This window comes from Callithrix jacchus, chromosome 12 (assembly GCF_049354715.1).
Source record: "Callithrix jacchus isolate 240 chromosome 12, calJac240_pri, whole genome shotgun sequence".
Classification (NCBI taxonomy): Eukaryota; Metazoa; Chordata; class Mammalia; order Primates; family Cebidae; genus Callithrix; species Callithrix jacchus.
Genome location: NC_133513.1, coordinates 28,789,428 through 28,809,573, shown reverse-complemented (window position 1 = coordinate 28,809,573; position 20,146 = coordinate 28,789,428). Strand labels below are relative to the sequence as shown.

Genomic DNA, 20,146 nt, shown 5'->3' with positions numbered 1-20,146 from the left:
GATAGCGTCTCTGTTGCCTGGGCTGGAGTGTAGTGGTGCAATCTCAGTTCACTGCAACTTCTGCCTCCCAGGTTCAAACAATCCTTCTGCCTCAGCCTCCCCAATACCTGGGACTACAGGCGTGTCCCACAACTGGCTTAGTTTTGTATTTTTAGTAGAGATGCAGTTTCGTCATGTTAGCCAGGCCAGTCTTGAACTCCTGACCTGGGTGATCTGCCTGCACAGTTCTAAACACTTTCCATGCTTTGCTGTGGTTATGGTGGGCTGCTAGATCTCTTCCACATGCTCCCCAGCTGTAACACTTTCCCTGCGCTGCCTGCCCTGTGCCTGGAAGATTGGCCTCTATGGATTACATCGGCAGGCTCCCGTGCTCCCTGGCTTGCCGCTGGACTTACCCAACGTGAATCCCCCCCGCAAGAGATTAGCAAGAGGGCGGACAGTGAGATCAGCATGCTTATTTCACTGGCGTTCTCCCCACAGTATTGCCTTGGCTGGCTGCTTCCGTCAGCTCTCACAATTCTTCCTTTCCAGATTCTGGCCCCCATTCCTCCTCTTGTCCCTGCAGACTTAGGAGTACTAATAATCATGCTGTTGTTAGACCTGGTGTGTTGTGTTTCACTTTGTAGGGTTTTCTTATACTCCACCTTTTAAAAATAGCACCCTTGTCAGCTGGACACAGAGGCTCATGCCTGTAATCCCAGCACATTGGGAGGCCGAGGCAGGTGGATCCTGAGGTCAGGAGTTTATGACTAGCCTGGCCAACAAGGTTGAAACCCTGTCTCTACTAAAAATACAAAAATTAGCCGGGCACAGTGGTGCATGCCTGCAATCCCAGCTCCTCAAGAGGCTGAGGCAGCATAATCACTTGCACTGGGGAGGCAGAGGTTGCAGTGAGCCGAGATTGTGCCACTGCACTCCAGCCTGGGCAACACTCTGCTTCAAAAAAGAAAAAAAAAATAGTCCCCTTGTCAACATTTCTTTTATTTTTTTTGAGACAGAGTCTTCCTCTGTCATTCAGGCTGTAGTGCCGTGGTGCAATCTTGGCTCACTGTAACCTCTACCTCCCAGGTTCAAGCAATTCTTCTGCCTCAGCCACCTGAGAAGCTGGGACTACAGGCATGCACCAGCATGCCTGGATAATTTTTGTATTTTTAGTAGAGATGGTTTTGCTATGTTGGTCAGACTGATCTCAAACTCCTGATCTCAAGTGATCCACCCAACTTGGCCTCCCAAAGTGCTGGGATTACAGGTGTGAGCCACTGTGCCTGGCTCCCTTGTCAGTATTTTGAATCCTAATTTGAGTTTCCTGTTAGAATCTGGCTGATACAGGTACCTACCCAGCCAAGTAGGTACTAATATTATTCCCATTTTATGAATGAGGAAACTGAGGTTACAAAGAGTTTAAATGAGTTGCTCGAGGCCACACAGCTATGTAACAGGCTGAGTAAAGACTCATCCCAGAGAGTTTGGCTACAGAACTGCAAAGGCCTTCAAAGGCCTTGAATGCCAGACTATGCAGACTATGTTCCCATCATCTACAGAGGGTGCCAGACTCTCACCCTTTCTTCCTTCTGCCATCCTCACAGAGCGTGGTGGGGCTCAGAGAGATCTTGGCTGTGGAGGCCAGGCATGGTGGCTCGCCCCTGTAATCCCAGCATTTTGGGAGGCTGAGGCAGGAGGATTGCTTGAGCCCAGGAGTTTGAGACCAGCCTGGGTAACACAGGGAGACCCCCATCTCTACATTTAAAAATAAATAAATAAATGAGCTGGGCACAGTGACTGTAGTCCCAGCTACTTGGGAGGCTGAGGTAGGAGGATCACCTCAGGAGTCTGAAGCTACGTGAGCTATGATTGGGCCACTGCACTCCAGCCTGGGTAACAGAGCAAGACCTTGTCTCCAAAAAAAAAAAGAGTGAGAGATCGAGAGATTGAGAGAGAGAGAGAGAGAGACAGAGACAGAGACAGAGACAGACAGAGACAGAGATGTTGGCCATTGAAAGAGCTACTCTAGAGCTTCGTGGCACATGTGACCCAAAATTAGCCAATCAGGGCATCACATTCCCCAGGCCATGGTGACTGGTTTAGGATGTGACCCAATCAAAGCCAAAGCGTTTAGTTTCCGATGACATTTGTAGGAGATGCATATGCCCTCCTCTCCACCAGGCTTCAACCTGGAAGAAGGGAAAGTCTGGATATGCCAGGATCCATGCGGATAAATGACTCCCAGTCAAGGAAGCAGAACCAACAGAGAGAGAAACTGAATTCTGTGATATTCACACCCTGAATCCACTGTATCCGAAATTCATCCAAACCTTTGGATGGGGTTTTACACGACAATCCATTCTTTTTTTTTCCTTTGACTGTTAGAGTCCAAACTTCAGGGTCCCCACCTCGTTACTTGCAATGAAAGAGTCCCGACACAGTGGAAGACAGCCTGGAGTGGGAAAAGGAGTGAAGACTGCAGCAGCTGTGTGAACTTCTATTCATCCATCAAGAGCCAACCTGAAGGTTACCATCTTTGTTGCTTCCTCCCCATTTCCTCATACACTTATGAAGTCCATACACACCTCACAATGTACTATAATTATTTAGGTGGCTCTTGCTGACCCAGGCAGTAGACAATTTGCTTGACTCTTTTTTTTTTTTTGAGACAGAGTTTTGTTCTTGTTGCCCAGGCTGGAGTGCAATGGCGCCATCTCGGCTCACAGCAACCTCCGTCTCCCTGGTTCAAGCGATTCTCCCGCCTCAGCCTCCTGAATAGCTAGGATTACAGGCATGTGCCACCACGCCTGACTAATTTTGTATTTTTAGTAGAGATGGGGTTTCTCCATGTTGGTCAGGCTGGTCTCAAAACTCCACACCTCGGGTGATCCGCCCGCCTCGGCCTCCCAAAGTGCTGGGATTATAGGCATGAGCCATCCTGCCTGGCCAATTTGTCTGATTCTTATTCACTTTCAAATACTTCACTTTTAGTAAAGGGCCTGGCACAAAGCTAATACTAGCTCACTGAGGGTTTGTTGAACGAATAAGTAAGTGCAAGAGATCAGGGCAGTAGCAACAGAAATAGGCAGGCAGAGATGGATGGGAGCCATCCCTGCAGTGCCAACTAAAAGTAATAGCAGCCTTAAATCTTTTTTTGGAATAAGACAGGCTTGTGATTAATATTAATAACAAAATGTTATTTAGTTGACTTGAACAAAATCCCTGGAGTCAAATTTATAATAGCTGTGACTTATCGCATGCCTCATGCGCCAGGTGTTTTATGTACATTAAATTAAACCTTCACCCCAGCCTGTCAATGGAGCTATGATGTGGTGACTCCACAGATCCAGTTTATTCTGCGGAATTGAAAGCAACTCCAGGGGATTCTGTAAGCAAATCACAGCAATTCCATCCTACTTTGCTATGGCTAGATTGGGGAGGGGCAGGCCTAGGCCAATTAGGATCAACAGGGAAAGCTTCTTGACGTGAGAAAGAATGTAAGAAAAGATACTCTTTTTTTTTTTCCTTTTTTCTTTTTTGAGACGGAGTCTCACTCTGTCACCCAGGCTGGAGTGCAATGGTGCAATCTTGGCTCACTGCAACCTTCACTTCCCAGGTTCAAACAATTCTCCTGCCTTAGCCTCCTGAGTAGCTGGGACTGCCGGCGCCCACCACCACGCCCAACTGATTTTTTTTTTTTTTTTTTGTGAGATGGAGTTTCACTCTTGTTGCCCAGGCTAGAGTGCAATAGTGTAATCTTGGCTCACTGCAATCTCCACCTCCCGGGTTCAAGCAGCTCCATGCTCGGCTAATTTTTGTATTTTCAGTAGAGATGGGGTTTCTCTATGTTGGCCAGGCTGGATTCAAACTCCTGACCTCAAGTGATCCACCCACCTGGGCCTCCAGAGCGTTGGGATTACAGGCATGAGCCACCGTGCCCGGCCTAATTTTTGTATTTTTAAGTAGAGATGGGGTTTTACCAGTTGGCCAGGCTGGTATCAAACTCCTGACCTCAAGTGATTCACCCACCTGGGCCTCCCAAAGGGTTGGAGTTATAGGAGTGAGCCACTGTGCCTGGCCACAAGGTGCTCTCTTTTGCTGGATTTGAACAGGGAATTTTGTGACCCTGGCTGTTCCTGGCACCCACCTTAACAAGCAGCCTGATAATGGAGAAGAGCAGAGTGAGAAAATCCTAGAGGAATGGCCAGGCACAGTGGCTCATGCCTGTAATCCCAGCACTTTGGGAAGCCAAGGTGGTCAGATTACTTGAGTTCAGGAGTTGGAGACCACCCTCGGCAACATAGTGAGACATTGTCTTTGTTGAAAATTAAAAAAAAAAAAGAAATCAGCTGGGCGTAGTGGCGTATGCCTGTAGTCCCGGCTGATTGGGAGCTTGAAGTGGGAGGTTGAGGCTGCAGTGAGCTATGATTGCACCATGCACTCTAGCATGGAGAATAGACTAAGATCTTGTCTCAAAAACAAAAAAACAAACAAAAACCAAAACACCACACACAGAAAAAAGAAAAAGAAAATCCTAGAGAAATGGATCCAGTTCTCCCATCACACCCAGCTCGAAGCTAATCAATCTCTGGACGTCCAGTTATGCGAGTTATGTAACCCAAAGGCATACCTTCAAATGAGTCAGTTGTATTTCTGCTATTTCATTCAATTTTACAGTGAGGAAACTAAGAGTTTGAGAGTCAATTACTCAAGATACCCTAGCTAGTAAAGTTAAGAGCTAGATTTCACTCCAAATGAGCCTCATCCCAAAGCTTTCACTCATCCTAATAAACTGAGCCAAGAAAGTGACTTGGCTTCCGTTCTGATTCATCTGCTTACCTACTGAGATGGCTTCTCTTGTACATGCTGTTTCTACTGCCTAGAATGTTCTATGCCCCCTCCCTTTGCATAGCGAACTCCTTCTTCTTTCAGGTCAAAGCTTAAATAAATGTCACTTCCTGACTTCCTCCCCATCCTAATCTGACAGATTATTTTAGATCCCGTGGCCTTATTAGTGTATAAACTATATTAAAGTTATAATAGATTGAATTTTTCCTTCATGTTATCACAATGATAGCTGATCTATTACTGTAATTTGTCTCTAAATTCCATGAGGGCACACATATATTTGTTTTGCTCAGCATTGAATCCTTGAAAGAGTGATTGTCACTTAGTGGGCAACAATAAAGATTTGATAAAATAAATGTGCTTGAGGCCGGGCACCATGGCTTATGCCTGTAATCCCAGCACTTTGGGAGGCTGAGGTGGGCACATCCCCCGGGATCAGGAGTTCGAGACTAGTCTGGCTAACATATGGTATCTAGACCTACAGCATCAGCTTCATTTAGGAGCTTGTTAGAAATGTAAATTATTCAGCCACATCTCAGACCTACTGGATGGGAAAGTTTATGAGTGGAGTGAGTAATCTTTGTTTTAACAGTCCTGGGTGTATTGATTCAGATCACACTGAGGTTTGAGAGAAAAGAAAAATAGCTCAGGGCAGTCTGAGTTATGTGAAGTATGTAAAATTTCTCAGGTCCACTGAGATTTGTGTATAGGAGTTTGGGCACACTCCCACCTCCACATGCCTGGGGACAATTGTTTAAAGATATTTTGTTTCAGACTAGCTGCCTCCCCCATTTCCTTTGGGTTCCTGAAATTTGTGATACAAAGAACAGTGTATAGACAATAGCTTATGTTATTTTTTTTTCCACTTTCTCACCATTCCTATTCAACCTTATATTATGCCTCTTCTTTTTTCCTTAAAAACCCACTTGAGAAGCTTTGGGCAATGGCAGTATCGTAGCCAATGAGGTTTATACAAGGCGCGATTATTGCTAATTGAAAACTTTTCCCAATACCCTGCCATGACGACTTGAAAATATAGTCGGCATTGGCAATTTGTGACAGTCTCTACGGAGACTGAATTTAAAAAAACAAAACAAAAAACCCACTTGAGGACAGGCACGGTGCCTCACGCCTATAATCCCAGCACTTTGGGAGGCTGAGGCTGGCAGATCACCTGAGGTCAGAAGTTCAAGACCAGACTGGCCAATATGGTAAAACCCCATCTCTACAAAAATACAAAAATTAGCCTGGCATGATGGTGGGTGCCTGTAGTCAAGCTACTCACGAGGCTGAGGCTGGAGAATTGCTTGAACCGGGAGGTGAAGGTCGCAGTGAGCCGAGATTGGATCATTGCACTTCAGCCTGGGAGACAGAGCAAGACTCTGTCTCAAAAAAAAAAACAAAAACAAAAACGAAAACAGAAAAACACCACACTCTAGCCTTGGCGACAGAGCAAGATCCTGTCTTAAAAACAAACAAACAAACAAGCAAACAAAAAAACCATTTGTAGCTGCTGCTAATTGGAGCATATATTCAGGGCAACTTGAATCTATGCTTCTGGTTGGCCATTCTCAAGCTTTGGGTTTGAATAAACCCTATACTTAATCCTATTTTCTCAATCTCGTTATTTAAGGTTGACAAGAGCCATAGAGTTATATAGATTTGCTCCAATCTAGGTAGTACACACACCTGCGGGCTCAGTCTCAGCTGTTCGGGATAGTTTCCTGACTCTCTGTTTCTTAAAAGTAGCACTTTCAGCCTGGCTGGATGACTCACAGCTGTAATCCCAGCACTTTGGAGGCTGAGGAGGGAAAACTGCTTGAGCCCTGGAGTCTCAGACCAACCCGGGCATCATAGGGAGACCTCATCTCTGCAAAAAATAAAAATATTTAGCTGGGCATGGTGGTGCACCAGGAGGTTGGGGCTGCAATGAGCCACGACTGCGCTACTGCACTCCAGCCTGGGCAACACAGCAAGACCCTGTCCCTAAAAATAAAATAAAGATGAGCACTTTCACGAGTAAAGTGGGTTGGAGGCTAGGAACAGGAATTTAACACGTTCTCTGCCCCCTCAGCACTTTGACTATAGAAGTTTTGTTTATCTTTCTCGACCTAGCACCCACAGCGGCGCCTGGAATATAGCCGGGCTAACATAGTCCACTATATTCCAGTGGACTGCATGAATGTAAGCTCATGAGGCCGTGTGCCGCCACCCAGCCAGCGCAACGCTCCGCACGTAAAAGACACTCAGTAAAGCTTTGTGGAATGAATGGAGCGAAGGAAGTGAAAGAGAAACTGCGCCTTTACTAAAATGGCAGCCCGGGCTCCCTTTACCAAGATGGCTGCTAGCCCGCGTGGACAGACGGGCTGTGGGCCCAGAGGGCGTGGCTAGAGAAGGCGTTGCCAGAGGGGGCGTTGCCAGAGGGCGGGGCCAGTGGGAGCCGTCAGGTGTCGCCCCGCCCTCCGCCTGCTCCCCCTGCTCGCCCCGCTCGATTCCGGATTGGTCCGGTTCCAGCGCCGCAGCCCGGCGGCCGCGCTGTGAGGCCGCCTGGCGCTCGCCACTTCCGGCGCGTTGGGGCTGTTGGTCGGGGGCGGCCGCGCGGTACTAGCGGACGGCTCCGGGGCGGGCGCGAGCAGGGATGCTCTCGGGGGCGGCGGCAGTGGCCGTGTGGGCTGAGACGGCGAGGACAGCGCGGGCCCCCAGGCCTCTCCCCTGAGCCGGCCGCCTGGGCCGCGCAGCCGAGGCCCCGTCAGCCTCCGCCCCTTCACCCTCGGGGCCGGGCCCGCCGCCACCTCTGCCCGCGGAGGCAGGGGAGCCCCTGCCTGGGCCCGCAGCCTCCCCCGCGGGGGTCGGGCCCGGGCGGGGGTCCCGAGCCGCTGCCCTCCTCGCCGGCATCCGAGCCCCATTTCCTGCTTTTTCAGTTTCATTGGGGAGGGGCGGGTGGGTCTGGATGAATTGTCTCCGGGGCCCCCGATGAGGAGACCCGGGTGGCCCTGCCCTTTTTAGAGGGTCCCCACGGGGCCCGGTGGAGAAGGGGTTGTCTTTGCACGGGCGGGGGACTTCCCGAGTCTGCCGGGACCATGACCTGAACTGTGCGAGCGGGACGTGTCCGAAGCCCAAGAACCAGCTCATCTGAGCCGCCCCCTCCCCGGCCAGCATGGTAAGTGGGATCGGAGCCCTTCCCTCCTGGGGTGCCCTGCCGGAGGGGTGGGAATGGGCCCCGGGGCTGCTGAGCCATCGCTTTTCTCCCTATGGCGGGGAGAGGCGCGTGCCGAGCCTGGCCGGTGACACATGCGTGCAGAGTGTGCAGCCCCGGCCCTGCACTCCCATCCCCCCAGGGGTGATGGCTCAGGCCTGGGAGGGCCCTGGGAGCACAGCAGGCACAACCCTTGCATCTGGTGTTTGCCTCCTGCAGCTCCTCCGGCAGTATAACTACCGTTTATTGAGGGTTTACTACTTGCCAAGGCCCTGCCCGAAGTGATTGACGTGCAGTAGTATTTGATGATCACACCAACCCTCTGTTCGGAAGTGGGGAGACTGAGGCACGGAGTAATTAATTCCCCCGCTCAAGGTCAAGCAACTTTTAAGTAACGGAGTTAAGATTTGAACCTGGGCATTTCTAATACATTTAGAGAGCTGGGTGATTGTAGGAGAAGCATCTCACCTAGCTGTAGCTTTATATAGGGGGAAACAGAGAGAGGGATTTACAGAGGTCCCTTGCACAGGTGATGGCGAAGTCAGGAATGGTCGTGATCTTTTGACACCGAGGCTGCTGTTCTACATACTCTGACCTCTGCTGAAGATACCTTTCCTGTTTTCTAGACCCATAGATACCTTCAATACTCCCCTAAATGTGTGTACCCACATCTTTGTTAAGCATTTGTCTTTTTGTTCTTGTAATTATTTCTGAGCCTTATCTGTCTATTGCGGTAGACACAGCTCCATCAAAGACCAAATTGTTTGAACCCTTATCTGCCCCAGCTCTTGGCACATAGTAAGCCCTCGGTGAGTACTGGATCACCTCCAGGGGTGGAGCTGTTCTCCTCAGTGTCACCCATTTTACCCCAAGTTAGTGCTGTAATAGAGAAAGGGACCTAGCTACATCTTTTGTGATACAGACCTTAGGACCTGTGGGATTTTCAAAACATTCAAGGGGCTTGTGGTTAGTGTGTAAGTCATGAGGTTTTTTACAGCCAGCTGGATAAAGCACACTGTGAATGCTGAGCAGCACTGTGCAGTAAGTATATGCTATTTGTATAGTGTATATATTTTATTTATTTATTTATTTTGAGACAGGGTCTTGCTTTGTTTCCTAGGCTGGAGTGCAGTGGCATGTTCATGGCTCACTGCAGCCTCAACCTCCTGGGCTCAAGCAGTCCTCTCACCTTAGCCTCCCAAGTAGCTGGGACTACAGGTGCGTGCCACCATGCCTGGCCAATTTTTTGTGGAGATGAGGTCTCACCATATTTCCCAGGCTGGTCTTGAACTCCTGAACTGAAGTGATCCCCCTCACCCCCAGTCTCCCAAAGTGCTGGGATTACAGGTGTGAGCTACCATGCACAACTGAGTCTATATATTTTAACATACATATGTACACAGTATGTATTGTGGCAGATCAGGTAAGCTCTTAGTTCCAATTTCCTCAACTATGAAATTTGGGGATAGAAATTGAAGAATAATCTAGAGGTATGAGGTAGAACATTTAGTGGCTGATGAAAGTAGCACTTATTCCTTCCTTCATTTATTCTTTCAGCATCTTTTTTTTTTTTTTTTTGAGATGGAGCTCTTTTCATCCAGGCTGGAGTGCAGTGGTGCGAGCTCCGCTCACTGCAACCTCCGCCTCCCATGTTCAAGCAATTTTCCTGGCTTAGCCTCCCGAGTAGCTGGGACTACAGCCGCGTGCCACCACACACAGCTAATTTTTGTATTTTTTAGTAGAGATGGGGTTTTGCCATGTTGGCCAGGCTGGTCTCGAACTCCTGACCTCAGGTGATCCATCTGCCTTGACCTCCCAAAGTATGAGGATTCCAGGCCTGAGTCACCATGCCCAGCGTTTTTTTTTTTTTTTGAGACGGAGTTTTGTTCTTGTCACCCAGGCTGGAGTGCAGTGGTGTAATCTCAGCTCACTGCAACCTCCGCCTCTTTGGTTTAAGTGATTCTTCTGCTTCAGCCTCTGGAGTAGCTGGGATGGCAGGCTTGTGCCACCATGCCCAGCTAATTTTTGTTTTTAGTAGAGACAGCGTTTCACCATGTTGGTTAGGCTGATCTCGAACTCCTGACCTCTGATGATCTACTTACCTTGGCCTTCCAAAGTATTGGGATTGCAGGTGTGAGCCACCATGCCTGGCCTCAATATTCTTTAAAATTTTATTTAATTATTTTATTTTTTGGGGGGCTTTCTGGCCCAAATCAGAAATTCAAAAGAGACAAATTCTAAAAGAGCTGTAACACTTACTTTGTTTTTTTAATTGTAAAATATACATAATAAAAATTTGCCAGTTTAACTATTTTTAAGTGTACTGTTCAGTGACATTAAGAGCATTCACACTGTTGTGCAGTCATCACCACCATCCATCTCGGAAGATTTTTCCCAAATCAACCTGTACCCCTCATTTCTCAGTCTCTCCCCCACCCCACTTTACTTTCTATTCCTATGAATTTGACTACTTTAGGTCACTCATAGAAGTGGAATCAGGCAGTGTCTGACCTGTTGTGACTGGCTTATTTCACATGGCGCGGTGTTCTCTGGGTTCATCCGTGTCATGGCATGTGTCAGAGCTTCCTTCCTTTTGAAGGCTGAATTCCATTGTGTGTATGTGCCACATTTCGTTTATCCTTTCATCCATCAGTGGATAAACGGGTTGCTTCTAGCCTTTGGCTCTTGTGAATAATCCTGTTATGAATACAGGTGTACAAATCTTTCAAGTGAATTTTCAGTAGCCACAATATACCAGGGCCTAGGACACGTACAGATGACCAAGACACACGTTCCTACCGTTGGGAAACTTACAGCATTACTTTAGGACCCTTGGACAGAATTTTGTTATTGATTGAGCTAGCCAAGCACACCTGTATTCAGGTTTCATTTTAATTGGCAGTCAGTAGAGCATCATGGGAATGACCACCTTTGAGTAATGAAGTAGTTGGCTTCATGACCTCCATGTGCATTTTTTATGAGGTACATTGCCAAAGTTTTTGTCACCTAGACCTCAGTTATTTAAGTACAGGGGGTGGCTGTAGTTGATGTGAATAGGATTGTCCTTTTTGTGTCACTGACACAGTGGGTCATCTGTAGGTATCCCAGAGTCAGGGGCTTGCCTGGGGTAGGCCCTGTCCCCCAAAGGCAAGGAAACTATTTCCTGGCTGGTGTCTTACAGGCAGAGGGTCTTTTCCTTGGGATCCCAGCTCTTTCTTTATTCCAGGAAATTATTTCCCCTCCATTTCTTACTGACTTAACATTTTTACTTTTAAGGGTGTTAACTGGCATAAGTTTGAGCCTTTTTAATGAGACTTTAAAAAGAAGACTTTTTAAATCTTCAACTCTAGTAAGACTTGAAATTGGTGGAATGTAATAAAAACTACCACTTATTAAGCATCTTTGATATAGTAGCTATTCTTCACTCACTGCTTTTTTTTTGAGATAGAGTCTTGCTCTGTTGCCCAGGCTGGAGTGCAGTGGTGCAATCTTGGCTCACTACAACCTTTGCCTCCTTGGGTTTAAGAGATTCTCCAGCATTAGCCTCTCAAGTAGCTGGGATTACAGGTGCCTGCCACCTTGCCTGGCGAATTTTTTTTGGTATTTTTAGTAGAGGCAGGGTTTTACCATGTTGGCAAGGCTGGTCTCAAACTCCTGACCTCAGATGATCCACCTGCCTTGGCCTCCCAAAGTGCTGGTATTACAGGCATGAGTCATCGCACCTGGCCTACTTTTTCTCTTAGTCATTCAGTATCAGTAAAGCCCACCAGCTCTGCTAGGTTCCACTATTGCCGTTCCTGCCAGAGCGGGAAATGGACAGACCTGCTCTGGGATTCCTAGTTGACAAGTGGTGGAGTTGGCATTTATACCCAAAGTGCTCTACTCCGGAGCCTGTGTTCTTTGGGTGCTACCTCATGGGAAGGAGGGTCGGGAGAGTCCTCCACCTGCTGTATTTTGTTTAGCTTAGAGACAGATAGTGGTGGGGCATAGGGAGTATGGGGAATTTTGTTTACACTAACCCTCCTGGCCTTCACATTTAGAATCATTTTAAAAAGATTTGTAGTTGCAGTATAGAATGACAGGAAGAGCTAGCATACTATAACTAGATTTATTCAATCAATTTTGATTGTATTCCCATGGGTTATTTTATTTTTTGAGATGGAGTCTTACTCTGTTGCTCAGGCTGGAGTACAGTGGCTCGATCTCAGCTCACTGCAGCCTCCACCTTCCAGGTTCAAGCGATTCTCCTGCCTTAGCCTCCTGAGTAGCTGGGATTATAGGCATGCTCCACCACACCTGGCTGATTTTTGTATTTTTAAGAGATGGGGTTTCATCATGTTGGTCAGGCTGGTCTTGAGCTCCTGACCTCGTGATCTGCCTGCCTCAGATTCCCAAAGTGCTGACCCATGGATTCTTAAGTGGTGTAACATGTTAGAGGTTCCCATTACTTCACTGAGAAGTTGTTAATATTGAGTGAGCTGTTACTTAATATGAAAATTGTGTGTAAAATTGAGTTTTTGCTTATATGCTAATGCATTTATTTTTTAGTTGCTTAGAAATTGAATTGCCTACTAAGGTTTCTTATTTTTTTTAGTATCAACTACCATGAGTGCCCCCTGTAATGGAGGCAGAATCAGAACTTAAATTCGGCCATTCACACGTCATGTCATCCACTTGTTCACCACAGCATTGCATTGTACCCTATGCTCTGAGAGGTACTCAGAAGACACAGGGTATAGGGAAATGGCAGGGAGATGTTCAGCAGTACCCAGAGGTTTTGTATGTCAGGCACAGCATTAGAGATAGTCTGGAGAAAAAGTTACATTTCTTTTTTTTTGAGACAGACGGAGTCTCTCTGTCGCCCAGCCTGGAGTACAGTGGTGCAGTCTCAGCTCACTACAACCTCTACCTCCTGGATTCAAGCAATTCTCCTGCTTCAGTCTCCTGAGTAGCTGGGATTACAGGAGCAAGCCCGGCTAATTTTTTTTTTTTTTTTTTTTTTTGAGATGGAGCTTTACTCTTGTTGCCTAGGCTAGAGTACAATGGTGCAATCTTTGCTCACCACAACCTTCGCCTCCTGGGTTCGAGCAATTCTCTTGCCTCAGCCTCCCAAGTAGCTGAGATTATAGGCATGTACTGTTATGCCCGGCTAATTTTTTGTATTTTTAGTAGAAGTGGGGTTTCTTCATGTTCGTCAGGCTGATCTCGAACTTCTGACCTCAGATGATCCACCCGCCTCGACTTCCCAAAGTACTGGGATTATAGGCATGAGCCACTGCGCCTGGCCAAAAAGTTACATTTCAGGAAATGAATTGAATAGCTTCTGAAAAAATTAGTACATGACATGGTTCAAATCACCTGATAAAGCCAAAATGTGGTCAGCAAAATTAATGTAGTATAAAGAAATAAGTAGATTAAGCCAGAATTTTAAAAATTGGTTTTAATTTTTATTATTTATTTGTTGAGACAGGGTCTTGTTCTTTTGCCCAGGCTGGAGTGCAGTGGCACAATCACAGCTCACAGCAGCCTTGACCTCGTGGTCTCAAGCAATCCTCCTACCTCAGCCTCCTTAGTAGATGGGACTACAGGCCCAAGCCACCATGCCCAGCTAATTTTTATTTTTATTTTTTATTTTTAGATAGTGGGGGTTGCTCTATTGCCTGGCCTGGTCTTGAACCTCTGATTTCAAGCAGTCTTCCTGCTTCAGCCTCCCAAAATGCTGTGATTACAGGCGTGAGCCACCACACCAGGCCAGATAACCATGAAATAATGTATTGACATCCTGCTATGAAGTTTATAATCCTAGGTGCTGTGGTTACAATATAACAACGTAATAGTTAATATGTATGTGTGTGTGTACATATATATGTGTATATGTGTATATATATACGTACACACACACACACACACACACACACACACGGCTTCCTATATGCCAAGCATCTTATATCTATTAACCCATTTACTGTCGTAAACAAATCCAGGAGGTAGAGGCAGTTTTTTTTTGAGTCAGTCTTGTTCTGTCACCCAGGCTGGAGTGCAGTGGTGCGATCTTGCCTTACTACAACCTCTACCTCCTGAGTTCAAGCGATTCTCCTGCCTCAGCCTCCCGAGTAGCTGGGACTACAGGTATGCACCACCATGCCTAGCTAATTTTTGTATTTTTAGTAGAGATGGGGTTTCACCATGTTGGCCAGGCTGGTCTTGAACTCCTGACCTCAGGTGATCCACCTGTCTTGGCCTCCTAAAGTGGTGAGATTATAGGTGTGAGCCACCGCGCCTGACCTAGAAGCAGTTTTAATGTCACTTTTTATAGATGACATTCAGTGCACTGAGAGGTTAGGCAACTTCCCAACGTCGCACAGCGAGTTAGTGCTCATAAGTTACACTTCCAGGGTAATATTTAATACTGCCTCTGCCCTTTGGAAGTCATTTAGTGGGGAAAATAAGACGACATACTCTGAAAATACAAGAGACTGTGATACAAGTGATAGTAGAAGAATGTATTGGTGCAAAGGACATTGGTACAAAGATTGCATTGATACTGATCTGTGAGAAACTGGCTTAGGAGAAGAGTCAGGGAAGGCTTCCCAGAGGGGATATTTGAATCTTGAAGGATGAGGAAGAGTTTGAAACTTGGACAAAGAAAGAAAGGGCCTTCTAAGTACAAGCTTCTTGCAGATAGTTACAAAGATCAGATATATAGCAGCAACGATAATAGAAAATAATAGTTATGAAGCGAGAGTGAAGGAAATAATAAACGTTGGTTGGGTGCGTGAGACTTTCTAGGGCTGGGTGTGGATACCTATGCATATAGATACATGCGGTACACAGACATGGTATTTTTTTTAATCTGAAACCTTTACTCCTACTTTCCTGGCCAGTTATTGCCCTATTTTTTTGTTTCCCTTTGCAACCAAACTCCAGGAAAGAGTGGTCTGTACCTGGTCTCTAATTCTTCACTTTCACCTCTCTCATTGTTATTGTTTTTTGAGATGGAGTTTCCTTATTGTTGCCCAGGCTGGAGTGCAATGGCACAATCTTGGCCCACCATAGCTTCGACCTCCTGGGTTCAAGTGATTCTCCTGCCTCAGCCTCCTGAGTAGCTGGGATTGCAGGCATGCGTATACCCAGATCATTTTGTATTTTTAGTGGAGATGGGGTTTCTCCATGTTGGTCAGACTGGTCTGGAACTCCCCACCTCAGGTGATTCACCTGCTCGGCCTCCCAAAGTATTGGGATTACAGGTGTGAGCCACTATGCCCAGCCTACTTCTCTCATTATTTTTAGACACAGGATCTCTCTCTGTCGCCTAGGCTGGAGTGCAGTGAAACAACCATATCTCATAGCAGTCTCAAACTCCTGGGCTCAAGGGATCCCTCTGCCTCGGCCTCTCAAAATGCTGGGATTATAGGTGTGAGCCCCCAGGCCTGGCCTTATTCTCTCTCAATCTCACTTATCAAGGTCCCTCCCACCAGTGTTGCTAAATCCAGTGGTTAGCTGTCAGTTCTTATCTTAGATCTGTCAGTAGCATCAGACATGCTGAGCACCCTTTCTGCAGTTCAGTCTTTTGTCGCTTGGCCTTTGGGACACTAAGGTGTGCTCTTGGTTTTCCTTCTGTTGCACTGGTTGTTTCTTCCTCATCTTATAGCCGGAACACTCTAGGCCTCGATTAGTGCATTCTTCAGGATACCTGTAACCCAACATCTCTCTCCTCAGTTTCAGTTCTCCTGTCTCCAGCTGCCTGCTTGACATCCAAGCTGGTTTGTGACAGGTCACATCTCCCCTCTTAGCTCGGCTCCTTTGGCTCTTGCTGGCTCTGCTGCAGCTCCCTTGGCCTCCTTAACTCTTCAGATCCTCTGGGGGTGTTCCTGCTCCAGGGCTTTTTGGCCTGGCTCTCTGCCTCTGCTTGGACCATGCTCTCCCTAAGAATGCTTGACTAAACCTTTAAGCCTCAAGAGTCACTTTCCCATGGGGCCTACCCTCGCCACCCTGTTTAAAATGGTAATCCCACTTTAGCACTTGCAGTCCTCACATCCTGCTTTACTTCCTTTCATACAGGAAGTAATGTTATACAGTTGTGTAACATTTTATGTATTCATTGTTATTTATGAGGTTGGTCTTTTGTCCTCTCCTGCTAAAATGTTAACTAGGGAATCTCTCTTTTGTTCGTATATCCCAAGAGTCTAGAGCGGTTCTTGGCATAGGGGGCAATTAGATTATGATAGGGATGTTGTTGAGGTCTTGGGTATTCACCGGGAGCGTTAGGGAGGGAGTAAGCTAGGCTCCCTCGGATGGATGGAAGTTTCCGAAGAGAAGGATGTGAAGTAGCTGGAGAGAAAGCTGTCAAGGTAGTTTGTGGCTAGATGATAGAGATTCTCCAGGACTATACTAGGGAGTTTGGCTTTCTTTTGTTGGATGGTTTCCTTAAAGGAAACTCAGTCAGTCTGGTGTTGTAGGTTAGGTGAGGGGAACCAGATGTTACACCATGCCTTGTGGATGTGACAGGGCCTGTTCTTGCATGTGTAATTTGTAGTTGAGAGGAAGACCTGGGCAAGGGAGTTGTCACTTAAAACTGATTCCAGAGTTAAGAGATGAGAAAGAAGGAAAAGCACAAGCTGAATTTTGGAAGCCTGTAACCTGGTGATTAGGAGTAGTAGAAAGTTTCAATCGGTTGGTGATTTGTATTTGGTAGGAATGGAAACGATAACAGGTAAACTGATAGGAAGAAATGACAGGAGATGGGCCATGGCCGATAAAATATGGGATGGGCTGTCTCTGTAGGTAGGTGAGCATTTGTGGCACTGTTGAGATGAAGGTAATTGGCCCCAGGCAGGAGAAGGATGCTGAACACCTTGAGTGGTTGGACTGCCAAGCCAAGGAAGATGTGGTAGCACAGCCTATCTTGAAAAGGTAGGAATTTCTGAACGTGTAGTTGCTACTCTCCGCCTCTACTTTTTCAGCCTCCCACCTCTCCTTTCACCTGTCATTCATTCTACAACCCATTGCAGACTGACTTTTTTTTTTCGAGATGGGGTCTTACTCTGTCTCCTGGGCTGGCGTGCAGTGGGGCAATCATGTCTCACTGCAGCCTCTATCTCCTGGGGCTCAGGCGATCCTCCCACCTCAGCCTCCTGAGTAGTGAGGACATACAGGCGTGCGTCGTCACGCCTGGCCAATTTTGTATTTTTTATAGATGTGAGGTTTCACCATGTTGCTCAGGCTGGCCTTGAGCTCCTGGGCTCAAGCGATCCTCTGGCCTTAGGCTTCCAACACGCTAGGATTACAGGTGTGAGCCATCTCACCTGGCCAGCAGACCAGCTTTTTGTTTTCACCACTTTTCAAGATGATGTATAACCTGTGTGTGCTGAACCCAGTATGAAGGCATATTTTCAGTCCTTAGGCCATTTGACCTCTCTGTGTGGCCTTTGGCAGCCACTGATCTCCTTTTCTTCTTGGCTCCCATGGCATCCATGATATGACTTTCTTGGTTTAGCCTCCTGTGGCTTCAGCTTTCATTGGTACATAACCCATGTACCAATGAAAACTAAACCTCGCTTACCAGCCTTAGATATCCAGAATGTCCTGACAACATCAAATGAAATGTGTCTTAAACCAAATCCACCATCTTCCTCTCAGATTAGTGCCTCCTCTGCCATTCCCTGGTTCCGTTAATAACCTCATTTACTAACTACTCAAACGATGAACCTGAGTCATCTTTAACTTCCTCTTCTCCGCACCCCCCACCCGCTTCCAGACCTGTTGATGCTGCTGCTAACATGTCTGTGATCTGACCCTGACCTTTCCCTCCATTCCCTCGGCTTTGATCAGGCTGTCGTTGTCTTTTGCTTTGATTGTTGCTGTCACAACCAGTCCTCTTCCAGGTTCTGTGTCCCTCTGTCCATCTTCCATACTGCTGAGCTGCCTCATAGAGCTCAGATGTGCTCATGCCACGTCACCCCCAGTCATTCAGAGCAGAGGGTTCCCATTGTTGTCAGAGACCAAGTTTTCATCATGGTAAAGTAACATGGGCCCTGAATTTCAAGTTTCACTTAAGGTCTTTCAGTAAGGGTGAAGATGGTTTATTAAATACTTAAAGTGATTTATTTCGAGTATCTTTGAAAGACTTCCCAAATTACACCTTGTTCTCCAGCCACAGCAAACCACTTGTCATTCCTGGAACACTCAGTGCACTTTGATGCTTGTCTGTCTGCCTTTGCTCATGCCATTCCCTCTGCTCCAGTATCCTTTTCATTCTTGCAAATGAAACTTACCTGACATCTCAAAGTTATCATAAACAGTACCTCTCGGAGGCTTTCCAGCTGCTAGTTTAACATAGGTCATCTTCAATTATAGTTAGGTATTTTTTGGCTTTTATTATTTTGATTTATTTGTTTTTATTGTGTAAGAATGACAAGACTACATTCTTATAGTAAGTGTCAGACAATTCAGAAGTTTCAAGAGCAAAATGTGGAACTCTTGCCTCCTTCCTTGCTTCCTCCTCCTCCCTCCCACTCCAAGCCTGGGAGTGAGGAGGATTAGTTCTTTCTCTTTCGGAGCCCATAGCAGGGTACATCTTACTCTGCTTTGCCTCCCTAGTGCCTAGTAATCATTCAGCAGATATGTGAGTAATTAAGCGTCAGGTGCAAAAATAAACCCAAGCAGGTCAAGGTGGGCCCTTGAGGTTAGTAAGTGATAGTAGTAGTATTTGGAGAGTGTGGTAAGATTGAAATAGCGTATGAATGCAGTAAACACCTTGTTTTTCTAAAATCCATGCAACCAGCAAGCTTATTTAACTGTATTTTTCCCCTGGGTGGGTGGAGAAGGGCAGCAGGTGAGCAAGGGGAGTTGTTAGAACAAGTGCTGGGCAGGTGGTATGTTTACTGGGGAGCCCCAAAGCTAATTGCTACTGGGAGAACCACTGGGGGACAACGAGGAGTGGGAGTGGGGTGAGGTGAAGTCCTTTGGACCTTAATCAAAGACAGACACAGGGCAGAGAAGTGAGGGGGTGAAAGAGGCTAATGGGAAGGGAAAGAAATGGGCATTGAGAGAGAAAAGGTCTGTGTTATGTTTCATCATTGAACTCTGTGCTAGTCATCGTTAAGCGGCTCTCATGCATGCAGTGTAGGGTACTTCATTTAATCTCTTACAGCCACCCTTCCAGGTAGGTATTACATTCCCATTTTATAGTTGAGGAAGATAAGGACAGAGGCCTAGGGAGAGTAATGCTGAGTAACTAGTGTTATCTTCAGCTGGGCTAAGAAAATAAAAAACCGAAAAAACAGAAATCAGAATTATCTAGTGAGTTGACAGAGCCAGGATTCAGTCCTAAGATTCCAACTCCAAGGTCCATGTTTTTTCTAGATCACTAGGTTTCTTCTGCTTCTTCTTTTTTTTGAGGGGGAGGGTGGGGACGTGGTCTTACTCTCTTGCCCAGGCTGGAGGTGCAGTGGCACAGTCATGGCTCACTGTAGCCTTGACCTCCTGGGCTCAAGTGATCATCCTGCCTTCGCCTCCCTAGTGGCTGGGACTATGAACATGCACCATCACACCCAGCTCATTTTTGTGTGTTTTGTAGAGATGGGGTTTTGGTCTGTTATCCAGGCTGGATTAGGTTTCTTCTTAAACTTAAGCACATATACACAGGCATATTTACCTAAAATGTAGCCAAGCGCGGTAGCTCACGCCGGTAATCTCAGCCCTTTGGGAGGCCGAGGTGGGCAGATCACCCAGGTTAGGAGTTCGAGACCAGCCTGGCCAACATGGTGAAACACTGTCTCTACAAAAGTACAAAAAAAATTAGCTGGGCATAATGGTGGGTGCCTATAATCCTGGCTCTTTGGGAGGCTGAGGTGGAGGAATCACTTGAACCTGGGAGGCGGAGATTGCAGTGAACTGAGATGGTGCCGTTGCACTCCAGTGCAGGCCAGAGAGCAAGACTCCATCTGAAAAAGAACAAAAATATAGTCCAACTGGGTATATTCTCCCAGGAAAAATGGTGCATCTGACCAGCTAGCCTTAAAACTTGCAAAAATTTGCCTTAGTAGAAGGGCCAGATGATAAAGGGCTGAAGATAACAAAAGAGAAAAACAGTTATCTCTGTGTATCCTATAATGTGAT

The 20,146-nt window shown here is 46.7% G+C and overlaps 1 protein-coding gene and 2 non-coding genes across 10 annotated transcripts in view; 2 read left to right on the top strand and 1 right to left on the bottom strand.

Annotated features, from left to right (window-relative positions):
- Nucleotides 1-5,762: 5,762 nt before the first annotated feature.
- Nucleotides 5,763-5,904, top strand: LOC118146635 (U4 spliceosomal RNA). Its single transcript, XR_004732475.1, has one exon. It is a non-coding gene; the product is annotated as a U4 spliceosomal RNA (small nuclear RNA).
- Nucleotides 5,905-7,331: 1,427 nt separating this feature from the next.
- XPO6 (exportin 6) overlaps nucleotides 7,332-20,146 on the top strand; it is a 119,180-nt gene continuing 106,365 nt past the window's right edge. For 4 of the 8 annotated variants that reach the window (XM_035267258.3, XM_035267257.3, XM_078345010.1 and 1 more), the window contains exon 1: nucleotides 7,332-7,990. In XM_035267258.3, the coding sequence (XP_035123149.1) occupies nucleotides 7,988-7,990 (3 nt within the window). In that variant the 5' untranslated portion in view covers nucleotides 7,332-7,987. Of the gene's footprint in view, nucleotides 7,991-9,146; nucleotides 9,245-20,146 lie in introns of all 8 variants that reach the window. The other 4 variants (XM_078345007.1, XM_078345006.1, XM_078345009.1 and 1 more) reach the window with 3 other exon arrangements.
- Nucleotides 10,221-10,283, bottom strand: LOC118146558 (U7 small nuclear RNA). Its single transcript, XR_004732413.1, has one exon. It is a non-coding gene; the product is annotated as a U7 small nuclear RNA (small nuclear RNA).